A 21160-nucleotide genomic window follows, 5' to 3' on the forward strand; every position below is an offset into this window, starting at 1 on the left:
TGTAAGTTGTATTTTTAAAGAAATTTACCCATTTCATTTAAGTTGTCAAATTTATTGTCTGAACTTGTGTGAAGTAGTCTCGTATTATTCTTTTTTTTTTAAGTTTATTTATTTAAAGAGAGAAAGCGCGAGAGAAAGCAACCATGAGTGGGGAGGGGCAGAGAGAGAGAGAGAGAGAGAGAGAGAGAGAGAGAGAGAGAGAATCCCAAGCAGCTCCATGCTGTCAACACAGAGCCTGACTTGGGGCTCTATCCCACAAACTGTGAGATCATGACCTAAGCTGAACTCAAGAGTCAGATGCTTAATCATTTTAAACATTTAAAAAAATTTTTGAACTGAATAATTATGAAATATATCAAATTTTGTAGAAGGTAGCTAAAATACTGCTTAGAGGAAAATGTGCAACTTTAAATATTTACATTTGAAAAGGAGAAAGATCTAAAATAAATGACCTAAGGTTCTCTTGTAAGAAACTTAAAAGAAGAAAACCAAAGTAAACCCAAAGTAAGTTAAAGAAAGTTAAAATTGAAGAGCCGAAATCAATGAAATGGAAAAAACAGACAATAAAGAAAATTAACAAAGCCAAAGCTGAATCTTCATAAAGCTCAACAAAACTGACAAACCTCTACCTAGGTAGATCAAGAAAAAAGAAGAACACCAATCTCCAATACAAGGAATAAAAAAGAAGTTATCACTATAGATCCTATGGACATTAAAAGAATAATAGGAGAGGGACACCTGGGTGGCTCAGTTGGTTCAGTGTCCAACTCTTGATTTCGGCTCAGGTCATGATCTCGCATTTTGTGAGATTGAGCCCCACGTTGGGCTCTGTGCTGACAACATGGAACCTGCTTGGGATTCTCTCTCCCTCTCTCTCTGCCCCTCCCTCCCTCAAAATAAATAAATAAACATTAAAAAAATTTAATATCCAGGTATTTAGAATTTTCCTGGATATATTACTGTTAATTGCTTTCTAATTGTGCTATAGTAAGAGAATACACTTTGATTTTGATCCTTTCAAATTTATGATTTTTATTTTATGGCTCAACATGTGGTATATATTGGTGAATTTATCTATCATTGCACTTGGAAATTATGCAGATTCTCTAGTTATCAGATGTAATGTTCTAAACATATCAATTAAATTGAGATGATTGATAGGATTTTTCAGATCTATGTCTCTAATGATTTATTTGTTTTGCTGTTATCATTTGCTGAGAGGGGTGTTAAAATCTCCTACATAAATTGTGGAATGGTCTCTCTCCCTTCTAGTTCTATCAATTTTTGCTTTATTTTGCAAGCACAAGCACATTTATAGTTGTATATCTTCTGTTTTTTTCATTATGAATATCTTGCTTTATGTCTGGTTATAGTCTTTGTTTAGAAGTCTCTTTTTGTCTGACTAACATAGTTGCTCCAGCCTTTTTATGCATACTGTTTGCATGATATATATTTTCTATTCATTAGCTTTTAATCTATTTATGTTGTTTATCTGTATAAGGTATATCTCTTGTAGGTAGTAGTGTATCATTTTTTAGCCTTTGTCAATTTCTACCTTTTTACTGGAGTATTTAAATCTGCTCTAATACAGTAACCATTAACTGTATGTAATTATTGAATCCTTGAAATGTGGCTGTTCCAAATTGAGATGTGTTGTGTGAAGTACACATTGGATTTTGAAAACTTAATATGAAAAATAGAATGTAAAGTATTAATTTTTTTACTGCTTACATGTTAAAATGAAATAGTTTGGATATATTGGGTTAAATAAAATGTATATTAAACAAAATATATGTTAGAAAATTTTAAAGTACATATGTGATTTGCATTATATTTCTGTTGGACAGTGTGACTTAGATTATTAAGATCATTAACTTGACCACTTTTATCTCTTACTTGTTGTGCTCTCTGTTTTTTGTTCTGTTCTCCCTCTCCTGCTTTCTTTTGGATTATTTGAATATTTTTATTTTATGTTTTTATTTTTTGGTTTTAAATGTATATTTTTATTTCTTAAAGATAGTTTTTTTTAAAAAGTTTATTTATTTTGAGAGAGAGAGAGCACATGGGGAGGGGCAGAGAGAGAGGGAGAGAGTGAATACCAAGTAGGCTCCACACTGTCAGTACAGAGCCTGATGTGGGGCTCAAACTCAAAAACTGTGGGACATTGACCTGAGCTGAAATCAAGAGTCAGAGGCTTAACTTCCTGAACCACCCAGGTGACCCTATTTATTTCTGAGAGAGAGAGAGAGAGAGAAAGAGAGAGAGAGAGAGAATATTCATGCGTATAAGTGGGGGAGAGGTAGAGAGGGAGAGAGAGAATCCCAAGCAGGCTCCACACTGTCAGTGCAGAGCTGGATGCAGGGCTTGATCCCATGAATTGTGAGATCATGACCTGAGCCAAAGTCAAGGGTCAGATACTTAACCAACTAAGCCACCCAGGCACCCCTATTTGAATATACTTAGCATGACTTTTATTTTGTGTATTGAACTTTGGCCATATCTCTTTAGTTAGTTTCTTTGTTTTTTAATTTAATTGTATTGTATTGTATTGTATTTTCAAGTTAGTTAACATACAGTATAGTCTTGGCTTCAGGAGTAGAACCCAGTGATTCATCTCTTACATACGACACCCAGTGCTCATCCCAAGAAGTGCCTTCCTTAATGCTCATCTGCCACCCATTTAACACCCCCAGTTTTTTTGGTTTTTGTTTTTGTTTTAGTGGTTGCAGGGTTTCTTAACCTCAATGTTGTTGATGAATTAGATTATTCTTGGTCTTGGGGGTTGTGTATTGCAGGAAGTTTAGCAGCATTCCTGGTTTCTACCCACTAAATGCCTAATACTTCTAATACATAGAAATAAGGGATCCTCTTCTCTGCCTGTCTCCTCTGTGAACTTTCTCTTTTACTCTCTGACCTGTATGGGTTTCTTTTCCTGGTTCCTCTGGTTAGAAAGATGGAGTTTCTGTTAGAGTTTTGGCTACCTATGCTTCCCTACTGCCAGTAATGCTCCAGGATGGTGCTCACCCTTGGAACAAAGCTGTTGAGAGAGCCTAAAAAGAGAAAACTTGGAATTTACCCTTGTATAGTGGCTTCTCCAAGTTTTAACTCTCCTTGATTCCCCTGCATTTCTTGATTTTTCAGAGTCTTCAAGTAGTTGTTTTTTGTATTTTATCTAGTGTTTTATATTGTAAACAGTGGGAGACACAGGCTATAGTGAATATATATGCTATGCTGCTTTAGTAGAACTGGAACATAATCTCAAGGTTTTAAATATATATACATTTTGATATATGATGATGACTTTCAAAATTATATCCCTAGCTTACACCACTTCCCTGATCTCTAGACTTATATGTCCAGCTGCCTATTTTTCAAGAGTTTTTTGGATGTCTCATTAGTATCTCAAATCCAAGTCCAAATTGAGTTCCTCCAAATTGAGACTTCCTCCTTCCTCAGTCTTCCCCATCCTCCTGTTGCTCCAGTTCCTCTTTTTCTTTCATAGCCCCCTTTGAATCCATCTCTAATTCCTGGTGGCTATGGACTCTGCCTTCTAAATATATCCAGAATACAAACCATATCTTACCACTTTTTATCACTACCAGCCTAGTCCAGACCACTGTTATTTCTCACTTACATTATTGCAGTTGTCTCATAACTGGCACCCCTTCTTCTGCCTTGTCTCCTTATGGTTTATTTCCTATAATGAAGCTTTCATGGTCCTGTTAAAAGCATACAGCAGATCAATATCATTCCTCTGATCGTCTCGTTCAGGAGTAAAAGCCAAATGTGATCGGTCCCTTTTATTCCTCTCTCACATCTTTCTGACTTCTACATCTCCGACTCTTTTACTTTGCTGCAGCTGCATTGGGCTCTTTCCTCAAACACTCCAGACTTACTTCTAGCTCAGGGCCTTTCTTTGTTCCACATATCCATAAGATTTGCTCCCTTATTCCCTTAAGGTCTTTGACCAAATGTCAAAGTGGAAGACTTCTCCCATAACTTGGTTTAAAATGTGAACTCCTTACCCTGTCTTTTTGGTCCCAACACTTACTGTACCCCCTTTCCTGCCTTTACCCCACCCCATGGTGCTTATCACCACTCTGTTATATATCTTACTTTCATTACATATTGTCTGTCTCTTCCTTACACCTCTCCTGACAGTGAAGTTAATTCCATTAGAACAGGGATATTTGCTTCATTATTGCTGTATCCCCTAGTTTCCAGTGCAGTTTTTGGCACATAATTGCTTTCTATTTATTTTCTTATCGGTGACCCATAAGAATGGTTGTTACAGTACTTTCATCTCTGGATCACTTTTAGTTGATGAGCTCAAGATATTGCCAGTGGAATCTTCTAATACTTAATAGGTTGTATATATTATAAAAAAGAAAATGCAGTGAATTATTCCATTCTTGGGGTTGGTTTGTATTCAGTCTGCTATTACTTGGTATAGTAACAATATTTAGGAGTTCTAAAAGCAGTAATGGCAGGTAGAATACCTGTTATGGCCAGAGCCTTGTATCAGGCTCTATGTCAGAAACACCAAAAAATAAAAGAATGTCTCAGTGGATGGTTTTTTTAATCTACAACCTAGATTTAAAGTGAAATTAGAAGTGTTAGTCATAGGGGTGTCTGGGTGGCTCAGTCAGTGGAGCATGTGACTTTTGATCTCAGGATTGTGAGTTTAAGCCCTACATAGGGTGTAGAAATTACTTAAAAATAAACTCATAAAAAAAAAGAAGTGTGAGTCATAAAAAATTTTGTGATTAGTGTGTTTCATTTTACCAATAGAGAAACTCTTTGGTTTTTGAAGGCAATAAAATATATTGGTTAAGAACACGGGCTATGAAGCCAGGCTGCCTGATGATTAATCCTAGATTAGTCCCCTGCTGTTGCCTTGGCTAGTTACTTAACATCTATGTGGCTGTTGCCTCATCTGTAAAATGGGAATGATAACACGTACTTCATAGTGTTGAGGATTAAATTATGTAGATATATGTAATAATTAGAACAAGGCCTGACACAAAGGGAGTACATAAAAGCTATTAGCTATCTCTGACAGTACCATAACCACCATCTTTCTTTGGAGGTTCCACTTCATTATCAGAAATACCAGCTGAGGGGCGCCTGGGTGGCGCAGTCGGTTAAGCGTCCGACTTCAGCCAGGTCACGATCTCGCGGTCTGTGAGTTCGAGCCCCGCGTCAGGCTCTGGGCGGATGGCTCAGAGCCTGGAGCCTGTTTCCGATTCTGTGTCTCCCTCTCTCTCTGCCCCTCGCCCGTTCATGCTCTGTCTCTCTCTGTCCCAAAAATAAATAAACGTTGAAAAAAAAAAAATTTAAAAAAAAAAAGAAATACCAGCTGGAAGAATATTTTATAGCCTACATGGATTTTTATTTACTCCTTAACCACCTGGAAGAATGACCAGAGAGTTGATAGAAATGTTGAAGCACCAAGCATGTAATTTTCATTTTCTCTTAAGCTTATGCTTATGGCTCAACAGTATTTTCATCTACTTCATTTCATCCCTTCATTTCATGTCCCATGCTCTCCCCTCGGCTTGCTGGGAATGTTTATTGATCATATAACAGTGCAATTGAAAATAAAAATGAATACATTGGGCACAATTATGGATTTTTAAAGCTGATGCAATTATTTTAGTTATAGTATTGGATCCACTTCCATTCTTCAGGGTCTTTGAATCTCTGTTATATTTGTAGCAATTTTGGAAGCCAGAGAGCTCTTAAGAAATTCTAAATAGGAACTCTGTTTAATGTATGAAATGTTCTTAAAATATAAATCTTTATTACTCAGTATTTATTATGTAGCTTTTAGAAGTGCTTATATCAGGGGGTGCCTGGGTGGCTCAGTTGGTTAAGCATCCAACTTCGGCTCAGGTCATGATCTCACTGTTTGTGGGTTCAAGCCCTGTGTCAGCTCTGTGCTGACAGCTCAGAGCCTGGAGACTGCTTTGGATTCTGTGTCTCCCTCTCTTTCTGCCCCTCCCCCATACTCTCTTTCTCTCTCAAAAATAAATAAACATTAAAAAATTTTTTTAAAACAGAAGTGCTTATATCAGTTTGATATTAGTTGCACTGTTAAGAAATGTTTACTGTAAGAAGATCTTGGCTATACTGAAATTAAAAAAAAAAAACGTATCACTTGGACCAATGTTATTTTTAACCTTTGTGAATATTATTTTTCCTTTAGGGCAAGGTGGAAAACTGGTTGATAGGGGAGATAATACTTATGGAGGAAAGTGGGTCATAAATCCTAGTGGTGGATTGATTTCAAAGGGACATCCACTGGGAGCTACAGGTAATACTACACACACATTTCCTAATTTTTTTGTTATCATTTTTTATATAAGTGTGAATGGTTTAGCCATTGATTTGAATGAAGGATTGTATTCTCTGAACCTGGTAGCCAGTGCTTTAAATGATTATTTAGTCATGTTATTTTAAATTTTCCTTTAAGTATAGTGCATTTTAATAATCTTAACTGATGAAAATTTGAATTACATGAAACTCTAAATTCAACATACATATATTTTTTAAAATATTTTTTTAATGTTTATTTATTTATTTTGAGAGAGAGAGAGAGAGAGAGAGCGAGCGTGCAAGCAGAGGAGGGCTCAGAGAGAGAGAATCCTAAGCAGGCTCCACACTGTCAGTGCAGAGTCTGATGTGGGGCTCGAACCCATGAACCATGAGATCACAACCCGAGCCCAAGTCAGGCACCTAACTGACTGAGCCACCCAGGCGCCCCAACATACATATATTTTTTGAGTTTGATTATTTTCAAATAGGTGTACAATTTAAATTAAAATGTTCCAAATAGAGATCTTGCTAGACCTGCTGGATGGATAAGAATAACTTGAAATGAGCACATTATTTGTATACAGTTGTATATGTGGTTGGTGTTACATGGAAATTTTTTTATCTGGAGAATTGGACTAGAAGTTATGAAATAAGAATTTACTTTGACTTTACTGCTGATTGGCCATGTGACTATTTTGATTAGTTATCAATTAGTCAATTAATCACTTTGAATCTTAGTTTCCTTAATTGTAAAATGAAATTATACCAAAAAAGTTTATAAAATAATTTAGTACTAAAATCTGGGATTTGTTTTTATGAAGATAGCTGAGCTTTGTATTTTTTCATATTGTCTTATATATTAAATATTTTATAAATTATTACAAATTCCAAAATAGAGAAGTTAGAATTAACAGTGTATTCATTATAGCAATTAACTGGTTTATTTTTCTTTACCACTTAAATTTAGTAAGCTTATTATCTAGAGAATAGATACTTGTAAACAGAGAGTAAGAGATAGGTAGACAAATGTGCACACATAGATAGTTACAGTATAAGGTGCCACCTTGTTATTTATTTTGTCTGGTTTGTTCTTTGGTTCTTTTCCCTTTTTTGTGCTTTTTGTTCATTGGGTGTTTTTTAGTATTTTATTTTCTCTTTTCTGTTGAATTATTTCTTTTTCTTATTTCTTAGTGGTTGCTGTAGAATGTGCAACATACATCTTTAATTTAACCACAGTCTACCTTCAAATAATGTTATGCCATTTTACATATAATGTAAGGGACTTTTACAACAGCGTATTTCCAAGCATTTCCAAAATATTTGTAAACCCCACAGTATACTATTGTTATTATTGCTCTGAACAATCCACTATATTTTGAAGTAATCTGAAAATGAGGGGAATGAGAGTGATATCACTGGGAGTGACAGAATAACAATATCTGACAAATACTCTCCTTTATAAAAGTACTAAGAACACTTGCAAAAATTATCAAGACTGGGGCGCCTGGGTGGCTCAGTTGGTTAAGCCTCCAACTCTATCTCAGCTCAGGTCTTGATCTCAAAGTTGTGAGTTCAAGCCCCACATTGGGCTCCGCACTGGGTGTGAAGCCTACTTAATAAAAAAAAAATTGTCAAGATCAAGTTTTTACAGAACTCTGGAAATTAACCAAAGGGTTGCAACAATCTCGGGGAACATTTTTAAAAACAGTCTGCTGAATCTCCATAAGAACACTAAGCTTTAATGGTGTTTTGACTTGCTCTAATACCACTCCCCCTTGCCCCAGCTCCATGGTAGTCTTGAAAGCAGTAGCCTGCAATCATGGTAGAAACCAGCAGCCTGGCCAGCACTGGAGGAGTCAAAATGGAATTGGAGTTCTTTCAAAGCCCCATTCTTAGAGAATTGTCATTATTTGACCTGACAGTTCCCTGGTAAACCATTCTTAAAATGCTTGTCTTTATGTAACCTGACACAGAACTTGCAGAGTATTTTCTCCAGAATCACTTGTTAAGAATAATTAACAACAATTGGCTTAACAACATAGGTGCCTGAGGTGCTGATAATTGGGACAAAAGACCCAACCAAAAACCTTAAAAGAAAAAACCGGGGAATGAGATGTCTATTAAGGGTCTTTGAAAAGATCTGACATGTCCCTAAGAATCTAGAACACCCAGTATATACATGAAGATTGTATGTATGTTCAAGGCTTTCTGCATGCTCAGAAAAGACCTAACAAGATCTTAAGCTCTTACCTCTGGCTAACCTTGGGGCTCTGCGCAATTGGGAAGTAGAGGCTAAGGTGAAGTTGTAAACTGCCTGGCTGAGTGCCCCAGTACACACACACACACACACACACACACACACACACGTAGCTTCAGCAAAAACTGGGAGACTTATTAGTTCCAGACACTTAAGAAAATCTCTGTCCAGCCATTAGCTAACCATTAAGGTAACCAAGAAGAAAACATAATGATCAATTGTGACAAAGAATACAGACTTTACAGAATCAGTTTGGAAAAGTCAACAACAACAAACTCTGAGAAAGGGGAAGAATCTGATTTCTAGAGTTGCCATGTTGTATTATATAAAATAGCCAGTTTTTAACAAAAAAATGTGAGACATGCAAAGAAACAAGAAAGTATGGCCCATACATAGGGGAAAAACAGTCAATAGGAACTGAGGTAGCCCAAGCTTTGGATTTACTAGACAAAGACAAGCATCTACTTAAGTGTGTTCAAAGAATTAAAGGAAGCTATATCTAAAGAACTAAAGGAAAGTGTCACGACCAAATAGAAAATATCAATTACTAGGTAGAAATTATAGAAAAGAACCAAATATATTCTGGCATTGAGAAGTATAGTAACTGGAATGAAAAATTCACTAGAGGGTCTCAATACCAAATATGAGCAGGCAGAAGAAAAAATCAGTAAAAGTTTTAGGTAGGTCAATTGAAATTATCCAGGCTGATGAACAGAAAAAAAAAAAAAAAAAGAAGAAGAAGAAAAATGAACAGAGCCTCAGAGACCTGTGGGACCCCAGCAACACTAACAGCATAAACGTAGTGACCTCAGAAGGAGAGGAGAAAAAGGGGCAAAGAGAATATTTGAAGAAATAATGGCTGATAACTCCCCAAACTTGAGGAAAAAACATTTATATGCATATTGAAGAAGTTCAACAAACTTCAAGTAGGAATATCTCAAAGAGATTTACACTTAGACACATCATAGTCAAACTGTTGGAAGTAAAAGTATATTGAAAACATCAAGGGAGAAGATTCATCATGTACAAGCATTCCTCAGTAAGGCTTAACAGCTGATTTTGTTTCAGAAACTATTGAAGCAGTGTGATGAAAGAAAGTGCTAAGGAACAATTCTGTATTCAGTGAAACTACCCTTTAAAAATGAAGGAGGGGGCACTGGGTGGCTCAGTCAGTTGAGAACAGACTCTTAATTTCAGTTTAGGTCATAATCTCATGGTTCATGGGATCGAGCCCCATGTCAGGCTTGGTGCTGACAGCATGGAGCCTGCTTGGAATTCTCTCTCTCTGTCTCTCTCTGCCCCTCCCCGACTAGCACATGCACATGTGTGTGCATGTGGGTGCGTACTCTGTCTCTATAAATATTAAAAATAAATAAATAAATAAATAAATAAATAAATAAATAAATATGAAGGAGAAATGAGGACATTCCCAGATAAACAAAAATTGAGAGAATTTATCACCAGACCTCTCCTATAAGAAATCCTTTATAAAGAGATAGTGAAATGAAAGAACACTATATATAGCAATCCAGGCCTTCCTAAAGAAGGAAGAAAGGTCTCAGATACACAACCTAACCTTACACCTTAAAGAGCTGGGAAAAGATGAGCAAATAAAACCCAAAACCAGCAGAAGACAGGAAATAATAAAGATTAGAGCAGAAATTAATGCTATTGAAACCAAAACAAACAAACAAACAAAAAAACCCCAGTAGAACAGATCAATGAAACCAGAAGCTGGTTCTTTGAAAGAATTAACAAAATTGATAAACCCCTAGCCAGTTTGATCAAAAAGAAAAAGGAAAGGACCCAAATAAATAAAATCAAGAATGAAACAGGAGAAATCACAACCAACACAGCAGAAATAAAAACAATAATAAGAAAATACTCTGAGCAATTATACACCAGTAAAATGGGCAATCTGGAAGAAATGGACAAATTCCTAGAAACATATACACTACCAAAACTGAAACAGGAAGAAATAGAAAGTTTGAACACACCCATAACCAGTAAAGAAATTGGATTAGTAATCAAAAATCTCCCAAAAAACAAGAGCCCAGGGCCAGATGGCTTTCCCCGGGGAATTCTACCAAAGATTTAAGGAAGAGTTAACACCTATTCTCTTGAAGCTGTTCCAAAAAATAAAAATGGAAGGAAAATTTCAAAACTCTTTCTATGAAGCCAGCATTACCTTGATTCCAAAACCAGACAAAGACCCCACTAAAAAGGAGAACTATAGACCAATTTCCCTGATGAACATGGATGCAAAAATCCTCAAGATATTAGCCAACTGGATCCAACAATACATTAAAAAAATTATTCACCACGACCAAATGGGATTTATACCTGGGATGCAGGACTGGTTCAATATTCGCAAAACAATCAATGTGATTCATCACATCAATAAAAGAAAGGACAAGAATCATATGATCCTCTCAATAGATGCAGAGAAAGCATTTGACAAAATACAGCATCCTTTCTTGATAAAAACCCTCGAGAAAGTAGGGATAGAAGGATCATACCTTGAGATCATAAAAGCCATATATGAAAGACCCAACAGTAATATCATCCTCAATGGGGAAAACTGAGAGCTTTCCCCCTAAGGTCAGGAACAAGACAGGGGTGTCTACTCTCGCCACTGTTACTGAACAAAGTATTAGAAGTCTTAGCCTCAGCCATCAGACAACACAAAGATATAAAGGCATCCAAATTGGCCAGGAGGAGGTCAAACGTTCACTCTTTGCAGATGACATGATACCCAAATGGAAAACCCAAAAGATTCCACCAAAAAACTGCTAGAACTGATTCATGCATTCAGCAAAATTTCAGGATATAAAATCAATGCACAGAAATCGGTTGCATTCCTATACACCAACAATGAAGCAACAGAAAGAGAAATCAAGGAATTGATCCCATTTACAATCGCACCAAAAACCATAAAATGCCTAGGAATAAATCTAACCAAAGAGGTGAAATATCTATACACTGAAAACTATAGAAAGTTTATGAAAGAAATTGAAGAAGAAACAAATGGAAAACAAATGGAAAAATGTTCCATGCTCCTAGGTAGGAAGAACAAATATTATTAAAATGTCAATACTACCCAAAGCAATCTACATAGTCAATGTAATCCCTATCAAAATAACACCAGCATTCTTCACAGAGCTAGAGCAAACAATTCTAAAATTTGTATGGAACCAGAAAAGACCCTGAATAATCAAAGCAGTCTTGAAAAAGAAGACCAAAGCAGGAGGCATCACAGTCCTGGATTTCAAGCTGCATTATAAAGCTGTAATCATCAAGACAGTTTGGTACTGGCACAAAAACAGACACTCAGATCAACGGAACAGAATAGAGAACCCAGAAATGGACCCACAAACATATGGCCAACTATCTCTGACAAAGCAGGAAAGAATATCCAATGGAATAAAGACAGTCTCTTCAGCAAGTGGTGCTGGGAAAACTGGAAAGTGACATGCAGAAAAATGAACCTGGACCACTTTCTTACACCGTACACAAAAATAAACTCAAAATGGATGAAAAACCTCAATGTAAGACAGGAAGCCATCAAAATCCTCGAGGAGAAAGCAGGCAAAACCTCTTTGATCTTGGCCCCAGCAATTTCTTACTCAACATATCTCTGGAGGCAAGGGAAACAAAAGCAAAAATGAACTATTGGACCTCTTAAAAATAAAAAGCTTCTGCACAGCGAAGGAAACAATCAGCAAAACTAAAAGGCAGCCGACAGAATGGGAGAAGATGTTTGCAAATGACATATCAGATAAAGGGTTAGTATCCAAAATCTATAAAGAACTTATCAAACTCCACACCCAAAAAATCCAAAAAATAATCCAGTGAAGAAATGGGCAAAAGACATGAATAGACACTTCTCCAAAGAAGACATCCAGATGCCAACCGACACATGAAAAAATGTTCAACTTCACTTATCATCAGGAAAATACAAATCAAAACCACAATGAGATACCACCTCACACATGTCAGAATGGTTAACATTAACAACTCAGGCAACAACAGATGTTGGCGAGGATGTGGAGAGAGAGGATCTCTTTTGCACTGCTGGTGGGAATGCAAACTGGTCCCATACTCTGGGACACAGTATGGAGGTTCCTCAAAAAATTAAAAATAGAGGGGCGCCTGGGTGGCTCCGCTGGCTATGCAACTGACTTCAGCTCAGGTCATGGTCTTGCAGTTCGTATGTTTGAGCCCCACGTCAGGCTTTGTGCTGACAGCTTAGAGCCTGGAACCTGCTTCAGATTCTGTGCCTCACTCTCTCTGCCCCCCCCCCCCCCCCACTCACACTCTGTCTCTCTCTCCTTCAAAAATAAATAAACATTAAAAAATTTTAAAAAATCCCCAAAGGCAAGGGAATTAAAAGCAAAAATGAATTACTGGGACCTTATGAAGATAAAAAGCTTCTGCACAGCAAAGGAAACAATCAACAAAACTAAAAGGCAACCAACGGAATGGGAAAAGATATTTGCAAATGACATATCAGACAAAGGGCTAGTATCCAAAATCTATAAAGAGCTCACCAAACTCCACACCCGAAAAGCAAATAACCCAGTGAAGAAATGGGCAGAAAACATGAATAGACACTTCTCTAAAGAAGACATCCGGATGGCCAACAGGCACATGAAAAGATGTTCAACGTCGCTCCTTATCAGGGAAATACAAATCAAAACCACACTCAGGTATCACCTCACGCCAGTCAGAGTGGCCAAAATGAACAAATCAGGAGACTATAGATGCTGGAGAGGATGTGGAGACACGGGAACCCTCTTGCACTGTTGGTGGGAATGCAAATTGGTGCAGCCGCTCTGGAAAGCAGTGTGGAGGTTCCTCAGAAAATTGAAAATAGACCTACCCTATGACCCAGCAATAGCACTGCTAGGAATTTACCCAAGGGATACAGGAGTACTGATGCATAGGGGCACTCGTACCCCAATGTTTATAGCAGCACTCTCAACAATAGCCAAATTGTGGAAAGAGCCTAAATGTCCATCAACTGATGAATGGATAAAGAAATTGTGGTTTATATACACAATGGAATACTACATGGCAATGAGAAAAAATGAAATATGGCCTTTTGTAGCAACGTGGATGGAACTGGAGAGTGTGATGCTAAGTGAAATAAGCCATACAGAGGAAGACAGATACCATATGGTTTCACTCTTATGTGGAACCTGAGAAACTTAACAGAAACCCATGGGGGAGGGGAAGGAAAAAAAAAAAAAAGAGAGAGGTTAGAGTGGGAGAGAGCCAAAGCATAAGAGACTGTTAAAAACTGAGAACAAACTGAGGGTTAATGGGGGGTGAGAGGGCGGGGAGGGTGGGTGATGGGTATTGAGGAGGGCACCTTTTGGGATGAGCACTGGGTGTTGTATGGAAACCAATTTGACAATAAATTTCATATATTGAAAAAAAATTAAAAAAAATTAAAGGTAGAACTACCCTACAACCCAGCAGTTGAACTACTAAGTATTTATCCAAAGGATATAGGTATGCTGTTTCGAAGGGACACATGCACCCCAATATTTATAGCAGCACTATCAACAATAGCCAAAGTATGGAAAGAGCCCAAATATCCATCAATGGATGAATGGATATAGAAGATGTGGTATATCTATACAATAGAGTATTACTCGGCGATCAAAAAGCATGAAATCTTGCCATTTGCAACTATGTGGATAGGAACTAGAGGGTATTATGTGAAGTGACATTAGTCAGAGAAAGATAAGTATCATATGAATTCACTCATATGAGGACTTTAAGGCACAGGACAGATGAACATAAGGGAAGGGAAGCAAAAATAATATAAAAACAGGGAGGAGGACAAAACATAAGAGACTCTTAAATATGGAGAGCAAACAGAGGGTTACTAGAGGGATTGTAGGAGGGGGATGGGCTAAATGGGTAAGGGGCATTAAGGAATCTACTCCTGAAATAACTGTTGCCCTATATGCTAACTAACTTGGACATAAATTAAAAAAAAAAAATTAACAGCAGGAATAAACCCATAGCAAAATGAGAAAGAAAAAAAAAAAAAAGAAAACACTAGACAGTGGAATAAAGAGCATATGAAGAAATACAGAGCATTAGTAGTAGCATTAGTAGTAGGTGTATTTGTAAATATAAAGACAATAGCAGTACATTATTTTGGCATGTTTCTCCCCTCCTGTCCAGCTGCATGAAGCAATAATCTGAGTTGATAGACATACAATGCATAAAAATGTTATTTGTATGACAGTGACAACACAAAGGAGGGTGGAGATAACATAGCTGACCATTTTTGTATACTATTGAAGTTAAGTTGGAGGGGCACCTGGGTGGGTTAGCCAGTTAAGCGTCTGACTTGGGCTCAGGTCATGATCTCACAGTTCGTGAGTTTGAGCCCTGTGTCTGGCTCTGTGCTTACAGCTCAGAGCCTGGAACCTGCTTCGGATTCTGTGTCTCCCTCTCTCTCTGCCTCTCCTACATTCATTCTCTCTCTCTCTCTCTCAAAAAAAATAAACATTAAAAACAAAAGAAATTATGTTGGTATTAATTCAAACTAGGTTGGTATAAATTAAGATGTTAATTGTAATTCCTAGAGTAACCACTAAAAAATAGCTTTCAAACATATAGGAAAGAGCGCCGCCTGGGTGGCTTAGTTGGTTAAGTGTCCAACTTCAGCTTAGGTTATGATTTCATCCTTTGTGGGTTCAAGCCCTGCATTGGACTCTGTACTGACAGCTCAGAGCCTGGAGCCTGCTTCGGATTCTGTGTCTCCCTCTCTCTCCGCCCCTCCCCTGCTTTGCTCTCTTTCTGTCTCTCAAAAATAAATAAATGTTAAGAAAAAACATATAGGAAAGATAGTGAAAAAATATATAGTAAAATGACAAAGAATGAAAATGGTATACTAGAAAATACATATTTAATACACAAGAAGGAAATAATGGAGAAATAGAGGGATTAAAAAAGACAAAATTTTAAGAGAATGAGAAAATAAGCCAGACTGAGAGAAAATATTTGCAAAAGACATATCTGCTAAAGGACTATTATCTAAAAGATACAAAGAATTCTTATAAAGTAAATAAGAAAATGAACAATATGATTAAAAATTGGGCAAAAGACCCGAACAGACACTTCACCAAAGAAGATATAGAGTGTCAAATAAGCATGTGGAAAGATCTTTAACATCATATGTCATTAGGGAATTGCAAATTAAAACCATAGGATACCATTACATACCTATTAGAATGTCCCGGATCCAAAATGGTGACAACACCAAATGCTGGCAAGTTTTTACAAAATGAAATATTCCCTACACTTATCATGAGCACTGAGTAATGTGTAGAATTGTTGAATCGCTATACTGTGCACCTGAAACTAATATAACACTGCATGTTAACTATAATGGAGTAAAATTAAAAAACTTAATAAAAAAAATGAAACATCCTCCACCACACAATTCAGCAGTTGTGCTCATTGACATTCACCCAGATGAGTTGAAAACTTATGTCCACATAAAAATCTGCACATGGATGTTTATAGCAGCTTTATTTAAATTGCCAAAACTTAGAAGCAACCAAAATGTCCTTCAGAAGGTGAATGAATACATAAATGATGGTGCATCCAGACAATATAATATTAGTCATTGCTAACAAAATATTAGCTATCAAGTATTGAAAAGACATGGAGGAACCTTATGTGCATATTACTTAGGTGAAAGAAGCTGATCTGAAAAGGCTACATACTCCTATGATTCCGAATGTATAACATTCTGGAAAAGGTAAAACTATGGAAGTAGTAGAAGGATCATGTGTTAGAGGAGAGGGAAGGAAGAAGGTATACAGCATAGAGGAAAAGGGCATGAGACTGTTCTGTGTGATACTACAGTGGCAGCTACATGTGATTATACATTTGTCAAATGTATACAACACCAGAAGCCAGGTGGTGAGCTTAGCTTTCAGGTCAATGGAACTATTGTCGTGTCTAAGACTGCTAAACTAGCAGAACCCAAAGTTTCAGGAATGACAAAATTTTCCTAGTAGATTATTAGGGATAACAGTGAGAGGAGCTACTCCCTTTTCCATCTTTTGATCCTTTTTGTAGTGACTATAGAGAAATAGCACCACTAATTCAAAACATGTTCCACATTTTGGAGGGTGTGACTCCAGCACTACAAAGTGCTGCTGGTACCATTATAGAGTCTTCAAAAGGCTTTTACATTATACTATCAGATCAACTGCTTCAGGGTGATAGACTACATTGTAAGCCCAATGAATGCTGTGAATAGGTGTTCATCCCTGTATTCATTTATTGAGGCTATTAGATGAGCTTCTTAACCAGAGAAAATACTATTTGGAATACCATGTTGGCAAATCCAGCACAAAGATCAAGAATAAAACCCTAGGAGATATAAAAATGAAAGGTATATGGCACAAAAACAGACACATAGACCAATGGAATAGAATAGAAACCCCAGAACTAGACCCACAAACGTATGGCCAACTAATCTTTGACAAAGCAGGAAAGAACATCCAATGGAAAAAAGACAGTCTCTTTAACAAATGGTGCTGGGAGAACTGGACAGCAACATGCAGAAGGTTGAAACTAGACCACTTTCTCACACCATTCACAAAAAGAAACTCAAAATGGATAAAGGACCTGAATGTGAGACAGGAAACCATCAAAACCTTAGAGGAGAAAGCAGGAAAAGACCTCTCTGACCTCAGCCGTAGCAATCTCTTACTCGACACATCCCCAAAGGCAAGGGAATTAAAAGCAAAAGTGAATTACTGGGACCTTATGAAGATAAAAAGCTTCTGCACAGCAAAGGAAACAACCAACAAAACTAAAAGGCAACCAACAGAATGGGAAAAGATATTTGCAAATGACATATCGGACAAAGGGCTAGTATCCAAAATCTATAAAGAGCTCACCAAACTCCACACCCGAAAAGCAAATAACCCAGTGAAGAAATGGGCAGAAAACATGAATAGACACTTCTCTAAAGAAGACATCCGGATGGCCAACAGGCACATGAGAAGATGTTCAGCGTCGCTCCTTATCAGGGAAATACAAATCAAAACCACACTCAGGTATCACCTCACGCCAGTCAGAGTGGCCAAAATGAACAAATCAGGAGACTATAGATGCTGGAGAGGATGTGGAGACACGGGAACCCTCTTGCACTGTTGGTGGGAATGCAAATTGGTGCAGCCGCTCTGGAAAGCAGTGTGGAGGTTCCTCAGAAAATTGAAAATAGACCTACCCTATGACCCAGCAATAGCACTGCTAGGAATTTATCCAAGGGACACAGGAGTACTGATGCATAGGGGCACTTGTACCCCAATGTTCATAGCAGCACTCTCAACAATAGCCAAATTATGGAAAGAGCCTAAATGTCCATCAACTGATGAATGGATAAAGAAATTGTGGTTTATATACACAATGGAATACTACATGGCAATGAGAAAAAATGAAATATGGCCTTTTGTAGCAACGTGGATGGAACTGGAGAGTGTGATGCTAAGTGAAATAAGCCATACAGAGAAAGACAGATACCATATGGTTTCACTCTTATGTGGATCCTGAGAGGCTTAGCAGGAACCCATGGGGGAGGGGAAGGGAAAAAAAAAAAAAAAAAAAAGAGGTTAGAGTGGGAGAGAGCCAAAGCATAAGAGACTGTTGAGAACTGAGAACAAACTAAGGGTTGATGGGGGGTGGGAGGGAGGAGAGGGTGGGTGATAGGTATTGAGGAGGGCACCTTTTGGGATGAGCACTGGGTGTTGTATGGAAACCAATTTGACAATAAATTTCATATATAAATAAAAAAAACAAACAAAAAAAAACAAAAAAAAATGAAAGGTATAGGTGGAGAGGAAGATACATTTAAGAATAATAAGAATATATGGTCAGTTATTCAAGGGAGGAACGTTTCAAAAGTTAAGTCATCAGGCCAGAAAAGTTAAATTGATAGAGTGAAAAGTGTCCTTTGGATTTCACTATTATCAAGCCATTGGAAGTATTGGAACAATTTTATTGAAATGTTTTGCTAGAAACACATGGGAATGCAGAAATAAATAGAAGTGGGAAAGTAGCAACAATAGTGCAGATTAACTTTTAGGAGCAGTGGCTGTGAATGGAAAGGTTGATGTACCTCAATTGCACGGGTGTGTTCTGTATGACTGAAGTCTTGGATTTGATCTTAGCCTCTTCATTCTTTTCAGTATACAGCTTTGTTGCTCCTAGTTTTTGTTGTTGTTTTTAATATGTAAAATGGGAATAAATAAACAACCTATATCTACCTTACAGAGTTGTTCTGTGGATTAAATTAGGAAATATGTATATGTGAAGTATATAGCACAGTTCCCAAAATGGGGTAGAAAAACAATAACTGCTAGTATTCTCCTCCTACAATTTCTGTAAAAGGATGCCATATTGGATCTAGGTAACTGTTTGTAGCTGGTAATAAAGTCATTGTTTGTATCACAACATGGAAAATGTGTAACTATTTCAGGAGAACAACATTCTTTAATTTGTAGAGAAAGTAATTTTTCTTCTAGTATGACAGCCTCAAGGCATTAATTTCTCTATATAACTATTTTACCCAGTACTACACAGACATTTTTAAACTACTTTTCTGCCTTTAGTAATTAGACTAAACTCTTTCCTTTATCCCTCCAAAGAGGTAGGTCATACGTCAATGTTGACTTTTTGCTAATGGGACATAAAGAAGTCTGAGTGATAATAAATATTTCCGTGGTATGGTCATTGAAGCCCCATAGAGTTGTAGTTTGCACTTCTGGGAAAGATGGTGAAGTAGAAAGACCCTAAGTTCACTTTGTCCCATGGATACAAGTAGATAACACCTACCTTGGTGTAAATAACCCAGAAAATGACTTGAAGAATGACAGAACACACTCTCCACAGCTAAACATAGAGAAGAGGCCACATTGAAGAGCATAGGAAGTGGGCAGATGTGTTTGGAAGCTAAAGAGATGTGCAGGACTGTCTACAGGAGGGAGGGACACTGCAGGTGCAGAGAGGAGAGAGAAACAGACCTTTGTACCAGGCACCTCAGGCATGGGACTCCTGCATGGTGAAGACAAATCCCCATAACATTTGGTTGTGAAAACCAGAGGAGTCAAAATTTTCAAGTTCTTACAATTATCAGGGCTGGAATTTTAAAAATCAGTGGGCTCCGCTCTGGGAGAACTGGGTTGGTCATGGCAAACTGAGTTCCTGCCCTTATAGAAATAGCACAACATACATACCCGTGGAGATACAGCATAGAAACAGTGGTCTGAAAAAAACCTGGGGTATATAGGAGGGAGATTTGTATACTCATCTCAGAACATGTGCTAGAAGGGCAGGGATCTTTGGGAGACTTCTCCAAGAACAAAAGAACTAGCAGGTGCCATTTCCCTCTCCTACCCCCAGCCTAGACACATGGACATATATGGGAAACAGCACAGTGCCAACACTTTCCACCTAGCTTGCTAACAGCATGCCCAGCCTCCACAGGTCCACCCCCTGCAACCTGGCTGGCATCTGTAGGAGTTTTACCGGGCAGTTGCAGGTCCCCTCCTGCAGTGGACCAGCACAGACTTTGCTGCGACTGCATGCCCTGCCCCCACATTCTCCTGTGGACCAGCCTCTTCCCATATACCTTTGGCTGGAGTCAACACAAAGCAGTGCCACAAGCCTGGCAGTGTGCAAGCGTCCCCAAGAGGGGTTGGCACCACTCCAAAGTGACTCTTGCCCTGGAGAGAAGGGAAGATACCCACATATACCAATCCAGCTGCAGTTGCAGCAGTGGGCTGGGGGCATATACCTGGTCTCACTATAGTCCCTGCTCACCAATGAAAGCTTCTCAGGGGACAACACAGGAAAAGTGCCAATGCTCTGCTGTTTGTTGTTACTGCATCTCTAGCAAATGCCTGATCTGACTTACTCAAGCCCAAGGCAGCCCCAAACTGGCCCACTAACAACACAGGGACCAAACACTGTCTGCAACAGGCAAAGAGAGCCATTGCAGAGGATGGGACTGAAGGCAAAAGCAGCTCAGGCACCATAGTAGGATGCAAGCAACACACATAAAAGGCACCCCTGAAGTGCCAGGTTCAGGTGAACAGGGGACATTGCATTGCAGGGCACTACAGGACCTCTTCTTCATAAGGCTACTACTTTCAAGAGCAGGAGACATAGTTGACTTTCCTAACACATAGACACTCACAGAAGGGTAGATAAAATAAGGAGACAAAAGAATATGTCCCAAATGAAAGAACAAGATAAAAGTACAGTAAGAGAGCTAAATAAAACAGAGATAAATAAGTGGTATGCCTGATAGAGAATTAAAGTAATGGTCATAAAAATACTCACTGGACTTGGGAAAAGAGTGAAGGACTTCAGTGAGACCCTCAACAGAGATGGAAAACAAAAAAAAAGAACCAATCAGAGATGAATAACTCAATAACTGAAATTAAAAATACACTAGATGGAATCAACAGTAGACTAAAGGAGGCAGGAGAATGGATTAGCAACCTGGAGTACAGAGTAATGGAAAGCAACCAAGCTGAA

The 21160-nt window shown here is 37.9% G+C and overlaps 1 protein-coding gene across 1 annotated transcript in view; it reads left to right on the forward strand.

Moving 5' to 3' along the window:
* Positions 1-21160, forward strand: part of SCP2 (sterol carrier protein 2) — a 128247-nt gene that overhangs the window by 51641 nt on the left and 55446 nt on the right. The window contains exon 11 of the mRNA XM_086717022.1: positions 6209-6316. Coding sequence (XP_086573148.1) covers positions 6209-6316 — 108 coding nt within the window. The remainder of the gene's footprint in view (positions 1-6208; positions 6317-21160) is intronic.

This window comes from Puma concolor, chromosome C1 (genome assembly GCF_028749965.1).
Source record: "Puma concolor isolate L17-30 chromosome C1, mPumCon1.1.hap2, whole genome shotgun sequence".
NCBI lineage: Eukaryota > Metazoa > Chordata > Mammalia > Carnivora > Felidae > Puma > Puma concolor.